The following is a 21676-nucleotide window of genomic DNA, read 5'->3' on the forward strand; positions in this document are numbered from 1 at the left end:
ACCCCGATTATATGCCTTCCAAAACAATCAAATGTGATATCTCTATTTGAAAAACCTTTAGATAGCCTAGCAACATGGTTACTTTTATTTGGAAGGGAATTATTTAGGGAGATTTATACATGCTAATGTCTTAAAATTACACCAAAGAATGTACCTCTTTCACAATCATTTCAAAATATATTTAAAAATCTGCTAAACAGGTGATTTGGGATTTATAATTGATGAAGAGGTCACAAAGGATATTTAAACAAAATTTCATTAAAAAATTTGTGTCTAAACATGCCAAAAAAAGGGTTAAACTGTAAATAAAAACGTCAATCCACTTTAGTGTTCATAGTCTCATAATTAATACAAATTTTTGTTCCAATATGTGCTATTTTCGAAAAATTTCCCACATATTCATTAAGATGAAAGACAAGCCACTTTGTCATACATGAACTGGGTTCAGCTCCACAACATGGATCCCGAACATTCAGTTAAGGATGGCTGGATTAATTGGATCAACAGATCTTCTGAAAATGGTACAATACTGCTTATTGTGCTAAATTGGCCAAATTAGCACCGCTACTTAGTTTTGGACATATTCTCCTCTCAATTGCAACGTATCAAAGTAATTGCCCAATTAATTGCTGATTGAAATGCATATGATCTATTTATATATATATATATATATATATATATATATATATATATATATATATATATAAAATAAAAAGTACAAACTAGACCCAAGCACAAAATTTATACCTCATTTAACTTTCATGATTTATAACTATCCAACCTGAGTTTGATGATTTACGGGACTTAGACCTCAGTTAACTTCTTAAACTAACCACTGGATCAATTCTTACGGGCCCGGCAATTCGGTTGGTCTCAGCAAGCTTTCTTAGGAGTTGGTGTCCAGTGTCCGCAAGGGTTCGAATCCCGTGGTTATCGTGCTCGGGGGATGGGGCATCTCCTCCCGGACTGGAGTGGAATTAGTCGGGCCCCGTAAGAATTAACCCGAACACTCACTCCGTCAGAAAAAAAAAAAAAAAAAAACTTCTTAAACTTGAGTTCGATAACTGTAAATCATGAAAGTTAAAATGAGGTTTAAATCCTGTGCTTGGGTCGCTTATGTATCTTTATTTAGATATGTGATTTTGAAAATCATGGATGCAAATTTTCGGTTTGAATTAGAGTTTTCTTATAACGATGTAACGTTTGTATAATAAAAAGATAATTAAAACAAAAACAGGTGAAGGACTAAAACGAGACCAAAACGAGACTTCTTAAGGACTGTTCGAAAGTCAACTAATCCAAATCCCAATCCTCCTCAACGCTCTCAGTCTCCAGTTCAGTCTCCTCTCCGGTCATCACTCAATCAACTTCTCCCGCCGGCCACCATGGCACAAGAACCCGCCACCAGAAAGCTCAAAATCATCGCCGGAGCCGACTCCTTCGGCTGCACACTCAAAGACAACTTAGTCTCCCAACTCCGCGATCTCAGCATCGAAGTCGAAGACCTCGGCACCAACAAATACTACTCCGTCGGTGAAGAAATCGGCCGACGCGTCAGCCAAGCCTCGGCTAACCCGGACTCATCAGTCGAAACCCGTGGCCTGGTCGCTTGTGGCACCGGCGTCGGCGTAGGCATCTTCGCGAATAAATTCCCCGGCGTCTACGCCGCAACGTGTGTCACCCCAGAAGAAGCCCACAACGCCCGATCAATCAATAACTGCAATGTCCTCGCCGTCTCCGGCATGTTGACGGAGCCCGATGCCGCGAAAAAGATTCTCCAGAATTTTCTAGATACTCCGTTCAAATCTCCCTGCCCTGCCTTCGGGTCGAACCCCTGGCCGGCTGAAATCGAAACATTTTTGGAGAATTCCGTCTCAGAAATGTCAGGAATAGGAAAATCGGAGGAGAAGGTAGATGTTCCGTGTGACTTATGCTCATTGCTGAAGAATCGGAAGGAGGGGGATTTTACTCCCGTGGATATAATGCCCGGGGCGTCGATGAAGATCATCAGGGAGAATCCAACATCGGCTATAGTTCGATTTAAGGCCGGGGCGATGGAGCCGGCGCATCATCACACATTTGGGCATGATCTGGTGGTGACCAAGGGGAGCAAGAGGGTGTGGAACTTGACTAAAGGGACGAAGTATGATTTGGTTGCGGGAGATTACTTGTTTACCCCTGCTGGTGATGTGCATAGAGTCAAGTATTTTGAGGATACCGAGTTCTTCATCAAGTGGGATGGGCATTGGGATATCTTCCTGGATGAGGATCTTGCTGCTGCCCATGCTGCTGCAGAAAAGGATGCAAATTAGTTGGTGGGATCTGTCTGGAAATGTAAAATGATGGTAAAAAAAAAAATTGTACTACTTTCTAGTACGTCTCTATGAGTAAAGTTGCTTGCTTCAGTTGCTTGTTATATGGGTGGTTTTAGTTTGAAATATTCGATTAGGTTTATGTTTGGTTTGATGTAAAATTTGCTTTTTGCTGTATCCCCAAGCAGAAAATGAGGAATATCTTTGTTTGAGTTTGATGTAACAAATGAATCATGAGAAAATATCATGTCTTTTTTCAATTAAAGTGCAATTTAAGGGATTCTGATGATGAACAAGTTGTTGGTTAATGGTGAAGAGGAGAATACTGAAGCTATTCGAATTACTATTCACATGTTGGATTATGACAGAGTGCTTTTTATCTATTATTATCATGGTATTTTAGCTTTAGTATGCTAGAAAGAAGAAATATTGGGAAGTTGAGTGTACCTCCACTCAAATGTATGAGATGAGGATTTAGATTTTTATTACTCTAAGTTTACTTGTAGTGTATAAATTGAAGAGGAATGGGAAGGTCATCATGTTGTAAGAACATAGTTTTGGCTGAGAAACTTATAATATATTATGCAAATTGATTTTACTTTTTTGAGTAGGGCGCACATTGTCAAATTTCTTTTTGCGAGTTATGCCTTTATATATCCCATTGGATAGCCATACAAATCAACAATGCTGCGTAGAACTATAGTCAGGGGCAAGAGAGTGCTCAAAAGTTCAAAATTTTGTGATACAATTTACTTGGAATTAACATAAGTTTTACGGACCATCAGTTTCTTTTGTTACTTGGATCAATATATTCTCGAACTTTCAGTTTATGATTTAGATGAATCCTCGGCAATTTCTCTTGAGAATATTCTTTTCCTACTTTATTCCTTCACACTCAAATTGTTGTTGATATTTCAGATTTGGATTTGCATACAACCTACGGTTCAATGGCACAATATGCTTAATTCTTGTTTCCTTTCTGTCTTGGTTATAGTGCTAAAACTGTTGTTTCTTTCATGTCAATTGCATTAAGTTGTGGCTAAAAGATCATGAAGTGACTGTGAGTTGGAATATTATGCCTACTTATTAAGCATTATCTTCATCGCAGCCATATCAAATCGTTTGGGATATGGTAACTGAAAGAGTTCTACTAAATTGCTTAGCTTTCACTTGAAATTATTGCAGTTCAGATTCACAGCACGAGTGTTTGAGAAATGTTGCATTCAGCACTTAAATAGTAGCAAAATTTATTTTTCGATTGAAAAGTTTGTATTTTTATTTTTTTTTGGGCAAGATCTATTGATGTAGTTCTAAATTTTGTGATACAATTTACCTGGAATTAACATAAGTTTTATGGACCATCAATTTCTTTTGTCACTTGGATCATTATATTCTTGAACTGTCAATTTATAATTCGGAATGAATCCTTAGTATTTTCTTTTAAGAATATTCCTACTTATTCCTTCACACTCAAATTGTTGTTGAGGTTTCAAATTTGGATGTTGCATTCAGCACTTAGTAGCAAAATTGAATTTTTCAATTGAGGAGGTTTTGTTTTTCTCCTCTCAAGATCAATTGATGCAGATTACATGAAGGAGATTTAGAAGATAATACGAGAGAATGTGGAACTTGATTATGAATGCAAATGCTGTCTTCTGGAAAGTTTTTGTATGAAGCTGATATAAAAATTGTATGCTGAGGATATTTTGCAAATTTGTCCGCATGCTTAATGTCGGGCTGCTGCATCGATAACTTTTGCTCTGGCCTTAGTGTAGCATAGCCTTGCAGTAGAGATGAAATAAGATCAGTCATATCTTGTCAGATCTTCATCTCTAGTTTTTATTTGAAACTTTGGAGATCAAGTAGTGTTGTCCCCAAGAGTAATTTCCCTACCAAATTTTCATGTATCAGAGCATATTGGGTAGCTTATGAAATGGAGAATGTTATCCAGAAACCAACTCCCTCTCTGAGTCACCCACAAAAAAAGAAAAAAAAAAAAGAAAAAAAGAAAAAAAAAAAGAAGAACTCCCTATCTGTGAGTCCCAAGTTCTCTCGATCCTTTTCTTCAACTTCTTCTGTTTCTTAGTTTTTTGCTTTATCTACTTTCAAAAGCGTATGCTTCATTCATGTATTCACCGCATTATCGTTAACTAAATACCTCCTCAACCATCAACTCTACTCCATTTAAGCACAGAAGCGTTGCAATTTCCTGCAAAGCCTCTTAAAATAAAGCTAATAGTGATTTAGCCTCTTCTCTCTCTGTCTCCATCACAAACTGGATGTGCTTAGTTTGGAAGCTGAAATTAAGGTCCTGCATCATTCGTGAAGCTACTATTTTCATGAAATCTACCTTGATAATTATAGATAAGGAATCTTTTGAGCTTAAATATGTATGTTTTGTCTTCACTCTTTATTACTTGGAGTCCTTTCAGAAGTGTATAGAATGATAAAACTTGGGCAAACCCAAGATGCTAATTGCTCAAAGAAATAGTGAGTAATTTTATTTAGTGAAGATTGCATGCTTAGGGAGAAGAAGTGTTCATGAGAAAAACACATGGCGGAATTGAAGGATATGAGAGAAATATGTATATTCCTTGCTTTATAACTGCCATTAGTATGTTTTATGGGACACGAGCTTCTCTGGCTACCTGAGCTGCTCGATGTTTTCTGTCAACTAGGAATGGCTCTGGGCGGTATCTGTCTCATTAGTTCAAGTCATTTTCTTCGTGGTTCTTGTCTGTGCTTATTTGGTACTTATGGGGATGCCTCTGCTGCCTTTGGTTTTCTTGTGATTCTTTTCTGTGCAATGGATGGTATTTGGCGGATGCCTCTGTTGCCTTCTGTAAATGTTTACCACGACTCTCAAGAAGCATCTTTGCTGGTGCACTTGTAAATTGCTTTTCGATGTCCCGCAGCTTGGCTTCCATCTCCGGAGTTCGTTTTTGTAGCAGCTGTTTGGTTGATTCTGCCTCAGGTGGATCATCTAAATAGGTTAAAAGCATTATTGACAATAGTTAAGTTGGCAGCAATTGATGTGATGCTTATCAGATGATGATTATTATTTTTTTTTTGTGAGAGCAGTTTGAAGCATACAAGCACTGAATGGCTTTTGAGTGAAAAAATCTCAATATCTCAATATCATAACTAGGTTATACGAAAGCTGAAATTGTTTGATTGTCTATAATTTTGCATGTGTCCATCCGACTATGATGAATCTGAACATTGTAGTTGTGTGATAATGTAACTGTACCGCTTGATTCTTGATTGAAACACAATCCTGGTTGCCTGTGGATTTTGGCCGCTATCCTTTTTGCCAGAAACTGAATCTTGTAATTATATAGGAGAATGCTGGCATGATTTGAAAAGCCTTAAAGATATATTGTGCCAGATAATGTAGTGAACCATTCTCAGGCATAACTAAACTTGGCACAAACTTCATTTGGCTATGAGCAGCAATAAGGGAATTACGCCATGGTTTGATCTTAACCTCAACGGCTATTAAACTATTACTATAATCAACTATCAAACTATTTTCCGTCTCAAATAAGTCACTCACCTAATTAGTCACTATATTAGGACCCATTTCGGCAGTTTTAAGTTAATTTAGATGATAAGCCCAACACGCAACTTACATGCCAAAACTTATAGGCAAATATGTCCGTCCACAAGAAGGGTCTTCTCAACACAAGGACACATTTACCAAATTGTGGGTGGACATATTTACCTATAAATTTTAACATACCTATAACTTTTAACATTTGAGTTGCGCGTGTTTGGTTTACCTTGTAAATTAAGAGCTAAATCTGATGAAATGGCCATCAGTCTACTAATTAGTTTGTTGAGTGGCATGTTGGAAAATAGTTTGAATGGTTAAAAATTGACGACGAGAATAGTTCAATGGCTGTTGAGGTTTTTTGCCATAACAATTTCCAATTACAAGGTACCATTGTTTATCAGGGCATGTGAAAGACAAAAAAGGAAAGGGTTATGTGTTAAGCGTTGGTGGGGTTATCAATCCAACTGCACCATCCAATTCATCAATTATGATTCCTATTGAGCTGCATGAGCTTGGCTTGATTTGGACCGTTGATCTCAAAATTTGAAATTTAAAATCAACAGTCCAAATTGAATCGAGCTCATGTAGTTCGATCAGTACCATGAATGATATCATATGGTTAGATTGAACTACTTCAGATTATCTATCAAAAATCAATCATAGGTTTAGTTGTAATCTTTTTGAACATCTTTTTCATCAGTTCCTAAAATGGAAACGACTTGATTGATTTGTATGCAACTATACCAGAAGATATAAGAGCAAAAATACAACAAAATTGTGAAAAAAGAAGGAAAAGAGGAGAGCTGTGAAACATACTCATGCAGTGATCAACACACAAGATATAACAGGCGAATTCCAGTTCCTCCCACTTCTGACAGATATTGGGACATTCCCGGGCGCAAGGTGAATCCGCCTCCACCTCATGGTTCAAAACAAGAACAAGAACTAGAACAGCAAACAAAAGAGCTTGCACTCTCCCCATTCTTCTTGTTTTTCCTCTCTAGTTGTTTTTCTTTTATTGAATGCTAGATGGCCTGTGGCCCATGAGAGTGTTAGTTTTGTGGATGGGGCTATTTAAAGCATTTGTTTGTTGGGGGAAAGGGGGGGGGGGTATGTTCTGTTCTGGTCAAATATGTTCAGAATAATAGAATCTAAAGTTCCTTATTCTATGGTTGGAATTGGTTAAAAAAAAATTATTAGCTGGATGATGTCTTTGCTATTCTAGATGAAGAGATCCTCCCAATTTCTCAGGTGCACCTCAAATTGGTTCTCAATTTACCAATCATGTACATATATGATATGTACACTGCTTTTGACTGTTTCTTGAAATCTTGAATTACAGCTCAAGGTTGGTATTAAACAGTTGGAAATTAACTTGATTCTGATTTTTGACCACAATATTCAACGTTTCTGATCAATGCAATTGCAAAGCATTCGGCAGTGCCATTTCCATTTTTATTTGCCAGACATCAATTTCGTTGTACCTAAGCCAATCTAAGTCTTTGAGAGGTGCATTTGTCCGAGTTCTCATTCATTGTAAAATGAATTCAGTGGAAAAAAATCTTTTTCCGTTTCTTACAAAAAGAAAAAGGAACATTTTATTCCATCTATTTCTTACTTATTTAGGCCTTTAATTTTTTTTTTAAAACTATAACAGTTTAGGCCTTTTATGAAGCCACATAATTTGATAGAGTAAGGTATCTCATATATCTTTTAATTTTTCTCAAGATAAACCAAATTTTTTATGCACACAAACACATTCAAATATAAAACTTCTGTACTAACATTTTTCTTGAAGAAGTTTGGTGAATTTTGGATGTTAACAGTGGACGATGCTTTTGGGAGAACTTTGAAAAAAGGGACCACTAAACAAGGGACAGATAGAAGAAGCATAAAAAATCAATGAAAGATTGCCATTTAGGATGGAAGATTGCCATAAAAAATCACTTGGCAGACAGATTTCAAGACAAGAACTGAATAGGGCTGTATTGAGCATTGATATAATTGACAAGTTGCATTCTTGATTAAATGAATTACATTAGATACATAATGCACATACAGGCTCTTCTGACCTTCAGTTTCCTCCTACTTAATGGTGCTGGCAGTTCCCTCCTGCTCTTCAGGCAAACTGCAGTGTTTTTGTATCCGCTCCCTAAGTCAATAATGTATCGCATCTCATTGATGAAGAAAAGAATTTTTCGATCACACGAGACTCAACTCGTCAGATGTAATAGCAGCTTCTGTCGTTTCGCTGGATTCAGCTGCCACGATTTTCTTCCGTAGGGTCACCAACTCTTCTCCAGCATCGCATATGTAAGCCGAAGCTTGTCTACCTGACAGTGTTGCTCCCTCCATACTATCTATATAATCCTGAAACAGATGAAGCAGTTCAAGCTGAGAAGTCATTTTATGACACCATTGATTTCCTCGAATAACTGCTGCACTTTTGTTGAGCAGAGCAAGCAGATGCTCTTAATCCTAGACAAATTTCTGTATTGCCTAATGGTGTTTCAGCATTGACAGTTTGATCAGAAATTTGTAAATTTTTTTCTCAGAAATGAGCCCATTTCAATCTCTGCAACAATTCCATTTCTTGTTAAATAGTTTAGTATCACTAAGTGGTACGCAACTTCACTAACGCACTCTTCTCCGAACAAAGATGCCAACCGCAAGCCAACAAGTACCTCAGACCAATTTTTCAAAAAGGAATGCTAAGAAATTAGAAGCTGTAGATATAAGATGTATGCTTTCCCCAACAACAAAACAAATAAGATAATATGGGGATCTAACTGAACTTCTGCGAGTGGGAACAAGTAAAATTATGATTATTAAAACAAGACAACCATTCACCTGTTTTGTGTATGAACCAGCAAGGAAAAAATTTTTCACTGGTGTCTTTTGATCTGGTCTAAATGGATCTTTACCAGGTCCTTCATGGTATAACGACTGCCCAATTTTCACAACAGATGACCAAGTAACCTCCAGACCTTGGGAAGAGGGGAATAAAGCCAAAACCTGATACCCAAAGTTCCATGATCAGTTTAGTACATAACAATCTTCTAACTGGTAGAAAGTGTTGACCTCCATGATGAGTGAATAAGAAAAATGTGCCAATTAGAAGAGAATAAGAAAAGGACGAAACAATCAACTCATAGCTATTGAGAACCTAATCTAATAACTGATGAAAATTTGTCACTCCAATGGCAGTCACCATCTGGAAAAGGACTACAAACCTGCTTTGCAACTCTGTTTATGATTTCATCATTAGGTAGGGGCATGTAAGGGTCCCCAGGAGTTAGTACACACCTATCAGTCACCAAAGCAAATATAACACGAGTAGAAAAGATTAGTGGAGCAAAGAGGAATAGAAAATTTAAGCTAGAATGCAAACTGTATCATAAGGGTAAAGTCCTTACTGGAGCAACGAACCCTGGCCTTCTAGGTAATAATCTTCTGGAGATGCAAGTGCAAGGTCCGCAAAGCAAGAGAAATCTGCATCCGGTGTGTAGAGGAGATTATCTAGACCTGCAGCTCGTCTTAATTGCCTAAGAATGTTGAAGAAGGAAATTATTCTAATCTTAATCAAGAAACAACTCATTTTGATCATGCTATACTAACATGAAAGCAGAAGTCAGTTAGCAACTTGCAGCGCTAATCCGCATAGAATCCACCAGAAGTTTAACATAAAAGTTCTACCTTGAACGTTCCAAATCCTGTAACTCAGTAACCCAACCATTGTATCTCAGTTGCACAGTAACAACAGGAACTCCAACCAGTTTATAGATATTGTCAAAAAATTCCCACTCCCTCCACTTCTGAGGAACTAATCTTTTAATCCCAGGGACATCACATGCTGCAAAGGAAAGAGAACATTTATGACATGTTCAATCTGCACATCAGTTACATCTGAAGATAAAGATTAAAAGTATACAGCTAAGATCAACCACCGACCTGCAACATAAACATCAGCTTTTACAACTTTTCTTTCAGTAGCCTGAACAGAGAGGCAAATGGGCTGTTAGATCCCACCACGATAATGCCACTTTTCTTAATATGTCAAGGCTTAATTCAGATTAAAAAACAAAAAGATCCCAAAATGTTAGAGGATCTCAGGTACTGATGGTTCCTTGAAGTCCATTGATGAATGTGGATTGCATTACAAATATTTCCATTTTGATCTTTGAAGCATATGTCAAATTAAGCATGCAAAAGAAAATTCTAAAAAGACAAATGCCATTTAAAGTATAAGAAATAGATCTACCACCAAAACAGCTATTCGATATCTCAAGGAAAATAGTGGGTTAGTGAAGGAGAACAGGCCTTGCAGGGCTATCCTCTGGATTTGTCAGATCATGAACCAACAATTTACCAGATGCTCTACAGGTAGTCTACAACAGATTCTGAAATAAAACCAAGTGAAGAGATTTTGGCTGTCCGATCTTCATAATTATACTTTGATTACTGCAAAGAAAATATTCTACCTTGGAAATTAAAAGCCCAGTGACATATGTGTCTCCATCAGGAGATTTCTCATAGAGTACCTCTCTGCATCCCCACCTAAGATGGAATCTATTTGAGCAGTGAAATACAGTGTCAGAAGAATCATTTTGACCAGCACAACATCAAAACATCAGGCATACAGTTTGATTTACCTGCCTCCTTTGTCCATGATATATTTTTTAATAGGGCCACTCAGATAAACATCAGGAGAACCTTTCAGCATCCGTAGTAGGGAAGCCTCAGTTTTGGTGGCAAACAATGCAAATATGGTAAGCATACAACGAGCACTGATATTATCACAGTCAATGAATCCAAGAGCATATGCAACAGGATCCCACATCCTCTGTATACTTGCGCGAGTCCCTCCTTTGGATAAGAACCAATCTGAGAAGCTTATCTGTTAAAATGTCACTACTGTGAGATAAAAATTATTGAGAAAATGACATATATAGTGCTGCCAAATATTGGTAGTCATGTACAGGGATAACGTTCCTACCCTGTCTAAATCCCGTATCTCCCTCAGCGCTCCATCAGGATCAACCAGAGCCCGTACAACTGGACTAAGCGCGAGAGCCACGGCATTTCTTGCCTTATCATAAATCTGCAAGCAAAAATTGAGAACACAATGATATTTAAGAACTCTGCCAGCTATTTTTATCAAATATAATTATATATAAAAAATTGGGGAAATATAATTTTTTAGAGACCTTGAAGACCAAAAAAATAAAAAAAGCTCAAGGTAATCAATGTCATAATGAAGGTGGAAACTGAAAATAGGGAAGCGCAATTCTGTTGGTCTTGGCGATTTTAGTTGTGTATTAACTTTCATGACTACAACAATGTCTAGGCACTGGATTGCTACCTTCATTTCGTCTACTTTACGTGGTTCCACAATCTGAGGGGAGTACTGTGACCTTTTCCTTCCTTTTTTTAAAGGTGGGGGACGAGAAGTAGATGAAGTGAGAAAGACCTAAAGCTACAACATAATGTATCTTATAGGCAGAGCTCACCAGCAACACAAGGAAATTATTATAACTTCAACAGATTCAGAAGATTTGCTGTATTTATGACCAAATCAAACAAGAAGAATCACATCCAAGGGGGTACTCTTCAATCTTCTTTGCCACTTTTCAGGAACTGTTAGTACTTTCAATGCACTGTTGTATGCCCTGCTTAAGCCTCTCTCTCTCTCTCTCCCCCTCCCTCTCCCCATAAGAAGATTCCCAAGTGAAATGATTTCCACAAAATAGGACAGTTGTTTTTCCAGTTTATTTCCAAGTCAACAGGACGAAACAAAAGGAATAGTAACTATATCCATACAAGTACTTAGTAAATGCCTCAGATTCTCACCACTAAAAAGTCTGATGGTTGAGATTTAGTGTAAGTCAAAAGTATGTTGCGTATGCTTACACACTAGATACCTCATAGTATAAATCCAACAGAAAACTAGTTATTGGAGGTTATACGATCATTCCTAATGGTAAGGGACAAGTGCTTGAGTTCTGGTTCCCAGGACATGTGATTCACTCATATACTCCAGATATAGGATTTCAGAAGAACGAACTGCAGGATCCTTGTTGAATAGAATAGCCACTAAATTATTTGATGCAGATATTAAGAATCTATGACAATCTAAACAAGGGAGCATTTACAAGGTCTACTACCTTTAGCTGATTGGTAGACAAGAATGCATTAATTCCATGTAAAGGTGCCCCAACTGGAAAGCGGAAATCAAGTTCTGTAACCACATGTAAGCTACAAATCAGATTGTAAGCCATTTTACTGAATAACGATTGTAACATATAAAAGTATATTAGAAACTATACGCATTAAACATCCAGGACTATTTTTCACACACATCAAGCTGTTTTCTTACCACCAATTTCACCCCCTTTGTTAACAAATGTGTGAGTATGATCCTTCACGAGCAAATTTTTATCAGCACCTACCTGCATTAGGAAGCATCCCGAAGGTAATTAGTGGCGTCCAAAACTATATCATGCATTGAACTCTTAATTGATAAAAAGCACTATAATGGGCAATATTTAGGTAGACTGGTAGTTTCTATACCTGTGGAGAAGGGAATAAATGTAAAACGACAAAGAGCTTATATACAGATTAAAGATTTAAGAAAAAGAAAACTCCTCTAAAGTTTGATCATTGAGGGCTCAACTTCGACCAATTCTAATGTGATATATTGTGGAGATTCTGTTACTGGTTGCACAAAAGCATAGATAATGCATTACCGTCTCTAAGTAACCAGATGGCATTCTTCCTGCCAGGCTAGTGAGGTATCATGATACATTTCCTTCTAAAAGGACAGTTCTCCAATAGCTTTGACCAAATGTTTATCTATTTTATTCATCTGTGAGAAGAAAAAAGATAATAACTTTAGAAAAGGGACTTTATGTCACCTTTTTCATCAGGCGGAAAAGGTTGTTGTAGCAACCAAAGAAGACATGCAGTCCCATTTCAATGTGATTTCCTCGTTTATCAACAAAAGAACCTACTTTACCACCAATAAAAGAATGTGATTCATAAATATCCACCTGCAAAGGAAATGTACTATGGTCAAGACATTCTTCTGCCATTGCATATTAATAGAGAACTCATCATGTCAGATTTATGTGGTTATTAGCTGGTAAACTAGTTTAGGGGTATTAGAAAGTGTATAAATAACAATATTTCTGAATCTTCAGGTACAATCCGAAAGTAGATAAAGAGATCAACTAGAAAGGGTGAAGAGGAGCAGATAAACATGATTCTTTTTTATTATAGCTTTTCTGGATTTTGGGGGTTTTCTCCTAGGGCTGTCTTGGGAAGGAGCCAGAATTGGAGGAGAGAGGAGGAAGCGTTCAACCAAACCTCATGGCCTTGATCCAAAAGCTCCACTGCAGTTGACATGCCAGCAAGCCCAGCTCCAATAATTGCTACTTTTAACTTTGGTCCACGATAATGTTCAGGTTCTGGTGGAAATAAGCCTTTTGGAGCTGCAAAATGGACTATTAATTTAGTTCCAACAAATTGCAAAATATAATAATTCCCTTACTATTACGTCATGTTTTCTTCAGTAACTATCACAACAATGTACTTCTTTTCTCTTAATTTCATTATTAGCTTCTGTTAGTTATGGAGATCAGACCTCAGAAGAATTAATCACACTTTCCCAGGACTCCCCTTCGAATGGCAATGTAAATACTTATAGCATCCCAGTTTTATACAAGTTTATTTTGCAGCAGATAAGGGCCACTCAAAATTTTTTCAGAGGAATAAGTTCAAGCAATTGTCCCCTTTCAAGTCCAGTTTACTCTTCAACCAAGGACTAGTAAGCACTACCGGCAAACTTTTAAGCAGAAACATGAAAAGATTATAGAATCCACGGCTTCACTGACAGAAGCAACAAACAAAAGTTCGATTCTTGAATATAAAGACATGTAAATTGAAAAGCGGTAACATCCAATCATTTATAACTGTCCACTCAGCAGAAATCTCAGTGCTCATTTAACTACTGCATTGACTACCAAAATGTGATTACTTCGACAATTGGTACTTTGAAAACTAAAACCTTTTCTTTTCCCTGCTAAATTCGCAATCATGACAACTTACCATCTAGAAAAGACTAAAATTAATTTCAACGGAAGTCTTTTAGCTGCTATGACATACAGGGGAGAGAGGGTAGAAGAATGATAGCAATCACTAGTTAGTCACTACATCATTTTGTTTTTTGGCCAAAGGAAATCAGGAGTTTTCCTTTCTTCTCAATCCTTCACACTAAAATATGCCCAATCAACTTAATCAAAGTTGCCTCTGGAAAACATTAGCTTGCAGCTATCGATTTAACCAATTAGCTTGCAGCTATCTATTTAACCAATTATCCCTCAAGACAGATTGAAGGATCATTTGGGATGCACAATTCAGAAAAAGAACAGCAGATATTAAGGAAACAGAAATCCAACAAATTGAATTTCCAAAAGTGCAAAATGACTTTTACCATTATTCCTCATGTCAGAGACATTAGAGTCCAAATCAGACCGAACAATCGAGCTCCTACACCTCAACTGAGTAGACACCCCCAGCCGGCGACCGGATATTAAAACTCCGGCTGGCCCAGAGCCGGTAAGAAGAGCCCTGTTATTCCCTCCTCCACCAGTAGCTGATGTCCCAGGATAACAAATAGAAGCAGATGAACAAGCCATGTGAACTTTCCTTCTTTATTTCTTCGGACACACAATTCAATTCCCTTCAAGCTCCAAAACCCACCAAGAAAAACCCAAAATTGAGAGAAAATTGAAGGGATTTTAGCTCAACTAGGAAGCAAGAAAATGAGTGGCAGTCAAGAGTATAAGAGAGAAGGATTAAAGGGTATCTTGGAAAGACGAAGGAGGGGATGCTGAGACTGAGGAAATTTGTCAGCACATTAACAAAATAGTTAGATTCTGAGCAGGATTTTGGACGGTTATTGGGTCGGAATTTTGGATGTTAATGGATGGAAGTGTTCGAGTTTGGCGGATAATGTGACAGGAAGTGTTTTGGTAGTGGTGTTGTCGATGGGGGCCTTGTTATTGGCGCTTTTGGTATGGTGTTTGCCGCCACCACCACTAGAGTTTGGTGCTTCATCCAACTTCTAATAATAAAGTTGGAAATGCGTAAAAGAAAAAAATTTCAACTTGATACACCCACTAATACACAGTACCGTCACAGTTACATACACTTTTTTTTTTTTTCCTACTCAAGGGGTATCCGGGCTTTGGGTATGCCGGACCCGACTAATTCCCCTGAGCTCCGAGAGGAGAGGCCCCATTCTCTCGAACCGGTAACCACTGGGACTCGATCCCTGGTGGGGGAGAATGGACAACAGGACCTTAGGAGACTTCCTGTGACCAACCGAGCTGCCCATGAAAGACGTCACAGTTAGATACACGATGAGATGAAATTATCATAAAATTTGTTCGTGTTTCGGAATAGGAATCAAAATCATAAACCGAGCTATGAGTATGATTTTAGTCATTTTTTTGGAATCTCGTGAAGTTTCTTTTAAATAATACTAATCTTCTACGAGGTTTCGAACATATTATAAATTTTTTGGAATTCATAAAATTTTGTAACATGCCTAACTCAAAGAAAAGTGAGGCTAAAAAATTAATTTTATTCATAAATTTTTGTAACAGTTAGGCTAACTCGGAAGAAAAGTGAGGCTAAAAAAATAATGTTACGAGTGAGAAGAGATTTTAATCCTATAAATACCCTTTTAACTTCTAGCATCATTAAATACTTTACAACTCTTATCTATGACTTAATTGTAGGTTATAGCAATTGATTCCATGTATTCGAGACATACACATATTGTCCTTTGATGACTAATAGCCAAACACATCAGTTAACTTTTATTGCACGAAGGCTAATACCCTCAGGTATGTAATGATTTAGTTATCTATGTGGTCATACATTTTGTTTTCATGGAAAGTATGTAATTGTCATAAATTAGAAGAAAAGAAAGAGAAATAAAAATTCAAAATTAAAAGAAAAAGTTATAATGTAGAGGGCATATTTGGCCACGTGTTAGTGCAATGGTGAGTCATCTGGGGCAACTTGCATATATTTGTGAACATAGTGGTGGAAAATTTTGATCAATTCCTAATCATAGTGGGCCAATCTACAATTAAGCTCAAAATTTTCGCATTCCATACCCAGTTACCGAACACTCCCTTATACCTGCTAGCATATTTAAAAAAAAAAAAAGGAGAAAAAGAAAGACAAACACTTATTGCTTCTAACTAAATAGATAATCACTTTAATTATCATGAATTTGTTAAGTAGTATATGACATTTAACCATCTCTACCTTTTTCAAAAAAAAAAAAAAAAAAAAAAGCCATCTCTACCTTTTGTCTTGTGTGCATCAGAAATTAGATTGATTTGGAAGGATTTTGACTCGACTTTGTCCTCTCCACTTTGTCTAGCTAAATCTTTGTTAATTGTTTTAAACAGTCAATAACAATTCGTTTAATTTTTTTACAGGAAATGATTTAATTAAAGCCTGTGAGACCAAATAATTATGCACCACTTGAAATGATTTACCAAATTCTCATTTCATTTCTAGCAACTAACCTTTAGACACTGAAATTAAAGTTGTACTTAAATTCCAAGTTCTCCTAGTCTTTTTTTTTTACACATAAGTGGGATGCCTCCTACTCATACCCACCCAATCTATCCCTCTTTCAAATTCCCCGACTTTTGTTTTGGTGTCATATAAGTTTTCTACGATATTAGTGCTGGAACTTTTTTTTTTCTTTTTGGATAAGAATAGGTTTGAGTGAATTTGAATTTGGTTACTATCACGAGTCGAAATATGCACTCAGATCATAGGTTACTTATAGGGGTTCTTATAGATTGTTTGCTAATACAGTTTTCACATCGATTGTGAAATTCGAATACATAACCTTTTATTTGGAACTATGATGGACAACATGCTATGTTAATTCAATATATTTGGTCTTACTAGGATCTTGTACACATCAATTAATCCTTCATCTACGCTTGACAAGAACAATGGAAGTAATATCAAGTAGTATATTGGGTAGCCAAAGTGGTATGCTTCGATTGGTAATTACTTCATTTATTTTTTTAGTCTTTTCTGCCTCCAAAGAAGCACCGTAAATACCTTGCTTTCGAAAGAGATCTTATGCTGCACTTTTTGACCATTTGAAAACTTCAAATCCTCGACATGTTGCAGACTGCTTCAAAAAATGGAGTAGGGGATGCAAAAGGGAATCCTTTGGGGGATACCTTTATGGTGGGAACGCGTTGACCGTGCCTATGGTAGGAAGGTCTTCAGAGGCCGACACGTGTTGCAGGTGGATGGATTGCAAACGGAGACATTAAACCATGGAATCGCGCGTGGAGATGCAACGTTAACATGTTGTCCGCAGCTGCAAGGTAAAAGCACAGGTTCGGATATTGCCTATTATATGAATACAATAGTCAATTGTTTTGAAAGACTAAGTCAGCCTAGATATTGCCAACTAATTAAAGATAACTTTTATTTAACATAGCAAATACATATTTACATATGAAGACGGTAATAAGAATACATAAAATAATTAATGATACCAAAAGTTATCCTTAGTGTTTGGGTTTTACATTCTTATTCAAATCTAATCATGGTCAAATTTGGGTTAGATATATACAAATTAAGTAGTATTTTAGGGTCGAATGTTCTATATTTTTTTCTTAAACTATAATGTTACTTTTTTTAAAATTTTTGGTAGAATTGGTGTTGTTATTATCATATTTATCAAAAAAAAAATAAAAATTCCACGTTAAAAGGCCAGTAGTACTTTTTTTTTATTCAGTGATTTCATAATTTAGATTTCATGAATGGTACCATTCTTGATTTTTTAAATCCACGACATTATTTCCTTTTGTTTTCTGTATAATTTTGCTATTTTACTTAGGATTACTAAGTTAAAAGATAAAATATTATTATTTACTTTTTTACTTTTACTAAGTTTGGTAATGTTTTCTCTTTATTTACCTTCCCACTAATAAATTTCAAACCAAATTCCTATATAAGTGGAGCCACTTCTTACTTATTTAAATTAGAAAGGCATGGAAGGCACTTCTTACTTAGAAAAATGTTATTTGCACTCCATTTTTTATTATTTGTAATTCCACCATTTGTTTTATCATATAGTCTAATTAATGAAAACTATATGATCAAAATGATTATTGAAGTGTGAATAACAAAAATATAGTGTAAATAATCTTACTTATTTAAATTAATAAGAAAGCATGAAAGGATGTCATATTTGTTATCTCTTGTTATGGTCTTATAGAAGTTTTAATTGGAGTAGAATCATAAATAACGCAAGGTAATCGAAAACGTGATAGGTTGAAGTACAAATAAGATAACATGCACATTAACCAACAATTTGAAATGAAATGATTTTAAAAAGTAACTAACAATTTCAAATGTGAAGAGTAGATGTGGAAGTTAAGAGAAATATATTTTATAAATTAAATTAAATGTGAAATGCTACAAAAATAGAATTGGTAGTGGGAAGACGTGTGAAGGCTTGTTGCTAAAAATTCTTTCTCAAATTTATATAGATATAGATAGATATAGATGTCTTTTTTTTAGTGGTTCAATCTCATATTCATGAACTATCTGCAGAAAAAAAAAATTCTGGACTATACTAATTTTGTTATACCAACTCTGTTATTCTTATTAGTGTATTAATTGTTACGCTATTTCTCTCATTTTGTTGCGTCTACATTAATACAAGTGTAATTGTTATTATGTCTCGTGTCCCAGAAAATACATAAATATCCTATTCAGGTGGATACGTGCAACAGATAATCAAATTGATGGTAAAAATTTAGAATGAATAAGTTACTTTTGCATAACGGTTGTAAAGGTTTCTTGAGACTTTATGAATTAGGTGTCTTGCGTTTGCAAAAAGAATTTCAGAAGATTTTTTGTATTGGAAATGGAGTTAAAACTTGCTATAGGTTACTTTCCTGTATTTCAATCTTATCGTAAAGGGTAATTTGCTGTTGAACCTAATTTTTTTTCTAATTATATCCAGCTAATAAATTAACTTAAGAAAATAGATAATTTATGGAGGAAAGCTATAAGTAGCTGGTGCTTATTTTGAAAAATAGATTTATTTTTATTTTATCCAATAAATAAATTAGTTTATGAAAAATGGGTACTCTGTTCTTATAATGGAGGAAAGCCATAAAGAGCTAGTGTTTTATTCAAAAAGGATCTATTTTTATTTTATCCGATAAATAAAATTTTTGTATGCAAAAATGGGTACTCTATTCTTATAATGGAGGAAAGTCAGGAAGAGCTAGTATTTTATAGAAAAATGTGTTTATTTTTAGTTTAGCAGATAAATAAAATTTTTTATTTATAGAAAAATGGGTACGCTGTTCTTATAATGGAAAAAAGTCATAAAGAGTTAGTGTTTTATTGAAAAACGGGCTTTTTTTTATTTGATCCGATAAATAAAATTTTTTATGAGAAAAACGGGCACTGTGTTCTTATAATGGAGGAAAGTCATAAAGAGCTAGTGTTTTATTAGAAAATGGGTTTATGCAGAATTTTATTTTATCCATAAATTTTTTTTATGGAAAAATGTGTACTCTATTCTTATAATGGCGGAAAGTCATAAAGAGCTAGTGTTGTATTCAAAAACAGGTTTATTTTTATTTTATCCGATAAATAAATTTTTGTATGGATGTCTAGATAAAATTTATTGATCGGATTAAAAGAAAATTTATTTTAACACTCATTTTTCCAAAAACAAATTTTCTTTTCGAAAAAAAAGAAAATAAGCCCGTTTTCTAATAAAACAGTCGCTGTTTATGGCTTTCCTGCATTATAAGGAAAGAGTACCCATTTTCTCAAAAACAAATTTATTTATCGAAATAAAATAAACATAAAGGCGTTTTACAATTAACCACCCACTATTTACGGCTTGCCTCCATAAATTATCCACTCCACTATTTTTCATAAGTTAATTTACTAGTTGGATAAAATTGGAATAAAATTAGGTTGAACAGCAAATTACCCTTTAGGATAAAATTGAAATACAGGAAAGTAACCTATAGCAAGTTTTAACTCCATTTCCACTACAAAAAATCTTCTGCAATTGTTTTTGCAAACGCAAGAAGAATAATTCATAAACTCTCAAGAAACCTTTACAACCGTTATGCAAAAGCAACTTATTCATTCTAAAATTTTAGCATCAATTTGATTACCTATTGCACGTATCAACGTCAATAAGATAATATGTATTTTCTGATACACGAGACATAACAAGAATTAAACTTGCATTAATGTAGACCTAACAAAATGAGAAAAGTGGCGTAACAAATAATACAATAATAAGAATAACATATTTGGTATAACAAATTTGGTATAGTCTAAAATTTTATTTTTTTTTTGCAGATAGTTCACGAATATAAGGTGCAACCACTAAAAAGAATGACATGCATATGTAATGTAAAAATGAATATAAAATGAATGTAGTTACATTGTGTCATCCGGTATTCGGGTCCATAGTGGAAGCCGAACTTCAATAATGGAAAGCCAAAGTTGAAGCTTACTTCAGACGCTATGGGGAAGAAGTGGGGTCACCAAATATTTGGTTCAAAGGAAAGACTTGCAATAACATAGTACGGAAGTCAGTCTGCTGTTTGCTTCCATCCGTACACGCTTCTACTTGAATCCCTGTGCACGCGCTCTCCAACAATTTAACGTCTCCGTTTGGACCGTTTTGCCCCCAACACGTGTCGCTCTCTGCCGGCATTCCTACCATAGGCAGGTTCTTACCATAAAGGTATCCATCCTTTGGGTGAAAAATCACTAGGCTATGAGCGTCTACTTAATAGCTCAACAACAGAAGAATCCCTCCAAATAAAATTGACTACAAACCCAAAAGTAACCGTGGCAGCTTCTGGCAGTGGCGCAGAAGAGCCAAATACAAAAGTCCCAGTAATGTTTCCTTCATCTAGTATTATACTTTCTATTTTGATCTGTCTCAAAGTAATTGTCATTTACCTTAAATGGCAAATAACGGTCCTTTGGCATCTGAGTTTTTTGAAAATTTGTTTAAAACTTTTATTGTAGTGTACTCTAGAAGTTTTTGAAAAAATTTTTTATGATGAAAATTTTTTTTTCCTTTTCTTTTTCTTTCTTTCCTTTTTCTTTTCTTTCCTCTCTTCTTCTTCTTCTTCTCCCTTTGCCTCACATTTTGTTACAAAAAAATCCTAAAAATAGCAATCCAAAAATAGGTCTGAACTGAGTGTGGCTTGTCATTTGCGGTACAAATTTAACCCAGTGCGTGCAGACACGAGCTAGCTCTAGGAAACATTACTACTACATGACATGACCCCAGAAGTCCTTTCTTATCTTTCCAATAAAGCTACGGGGATAGAAGAGGAAACTAGACCAAAACAAAGCTTTGTGGGCTACCGATGAAAAAAATGCACAACTCCCTAAATGTGATAAATAATTCGAAGCATCATTCCCTTAGTAACAGCAGCATCATTACTGACAGAAATGGCAACAAGAGTAGAGGGAATTGTGGAGGGAATTAATCGATTCGCAAGTGAATCAGAATTTGAACCCAAAATCCAAAGCCAGATCCACCAATGGAGAGAGTCTAGATAACGTTAAAATGACAAATGTCCTAAAGGTCTGAGACCCACCATGGTGACGTTCTTACATGGGTAAATTCTGTAGTGTATTCATCTAATCCAAAGACAGGTGTGGAAAGGTAAAAAATATGGCAAAGAAG

General features: G+C 35.7%; 2 protein-coding genes and 1 long non-coding RNA gene across 3 annotated transcripts; 1 reads left to right on the top strand and 2 right to left on the bottom strand.

Moving 5' to 3' along the window:
- Positions 1-1245: 1245 nt before the first annotated feature.
- LOC113732665 (DNA damage-repair/toleration protein DRT102-like) lies at positions 1246-2554 on the top strand. The gene has a single exon (XM_027258587.2). The coding sequence runs from the start codon at positions 1386-1388 to the stop codon at positions 2310-2312; it is 927 nt and encodes a 308-aa protein (XP_027114388.1). The 5' UTR covers positions 1246-1385; the 3' UTR covers positions 2313-2554.
- A 2233-nt stretch (positions 2555-4787) lies between these two features.
- On the bottom strand, positions 4788-6942 carry LOC113729609 (uncharacterized). Its single transcript, XR_011840881.1, has 2 exons — positions 6685-6942; positions 4788-5295 (listed from the first exon to the last, which is right to left on the bottom strand). It is a non-coding gene; the product is annotated as an uncharacterized lncRNA (long non-coding RNA).
- Positions 6943-7827: 885 nt separating this feature from the next.
- Positions 7828-14911, bottom strand: LOC113732666 (zeta-carotene desaturase, chloroplastic/chromoplastic). Its single transcript, XM_027258588.2, has 14 exons — positions 14360-14911; positions 13234-13358; positions 12783-12917; positions 12245-12317; positions 12033-12106; positions 10865-10969; positions 10521-10765; positions 10350-10437; positions 9820-9862; positions 9565-9721; positions 9285-9413; positions 9102-9174; positions 8719-8883; positions 7828-8238 (listed from the first exon to the last, which is right to left on the bottom strand). Exons 1-14 carry the CDS (start codon positions 14562-14564, stop codon positions 8071-8073), a joined length of 1785 nt encoding a protein of 594 aa, XP_027114389.1. The 5' UTR covers positions 14565-14911; the 3' UTR covers positions 7828-8070.
- Positions 14912-21676: the final 6765 nt, after the last annotated feature.

The sequence above is a fragment of the Coffea arabica genome, chromosome 2e, assembly GCF_036785885.1.
Source record: "Coffea arabica cultivar ET-39 chromosome 2e, Coffea Arabica ET-39 HiFi, whole genome shotgun sequence".
NCBI classification, from domain to species: domain Eukaryota; kingdom Viridiplantae; phylum Streptophyta; class Magnoliopsida; order Gentianales; family Rubiaceae; genus Coffea; species Coffea arabica.

Bases quoted from the DNA above. Each gene is read 5' to 3' on its own strand.
- LOC113732665 (XM_027258587.2), top strand. From the start codon at position 1,386: ATGGCACAAGAACCCGCCACCAGAAAGCTCAAAATCATCGCCGGAGCC.
- LOC113732666 (XM_027258588.2), bottom strand. From the start codon at position 14,564: ATGGCTTGTTCATCTGCTTCTATTTGTTATCCTGGGACATCAGCTACT. The intron at 10,438-10,520 runs GTAAATCAAACT...CTGCTCAAATAG, and splicing joins ATCATGGACAAAGGAGGCAG to ATTCCATCTTAGGTGGGGAT. The intron at 8,884-9,101 runs GTTTGTAGTCCT...TTTGGGTATCAG, and splicing joins TAAACAGAGTTGCAAAGCAG to GTTTTGGCTTTATTCCCCTC.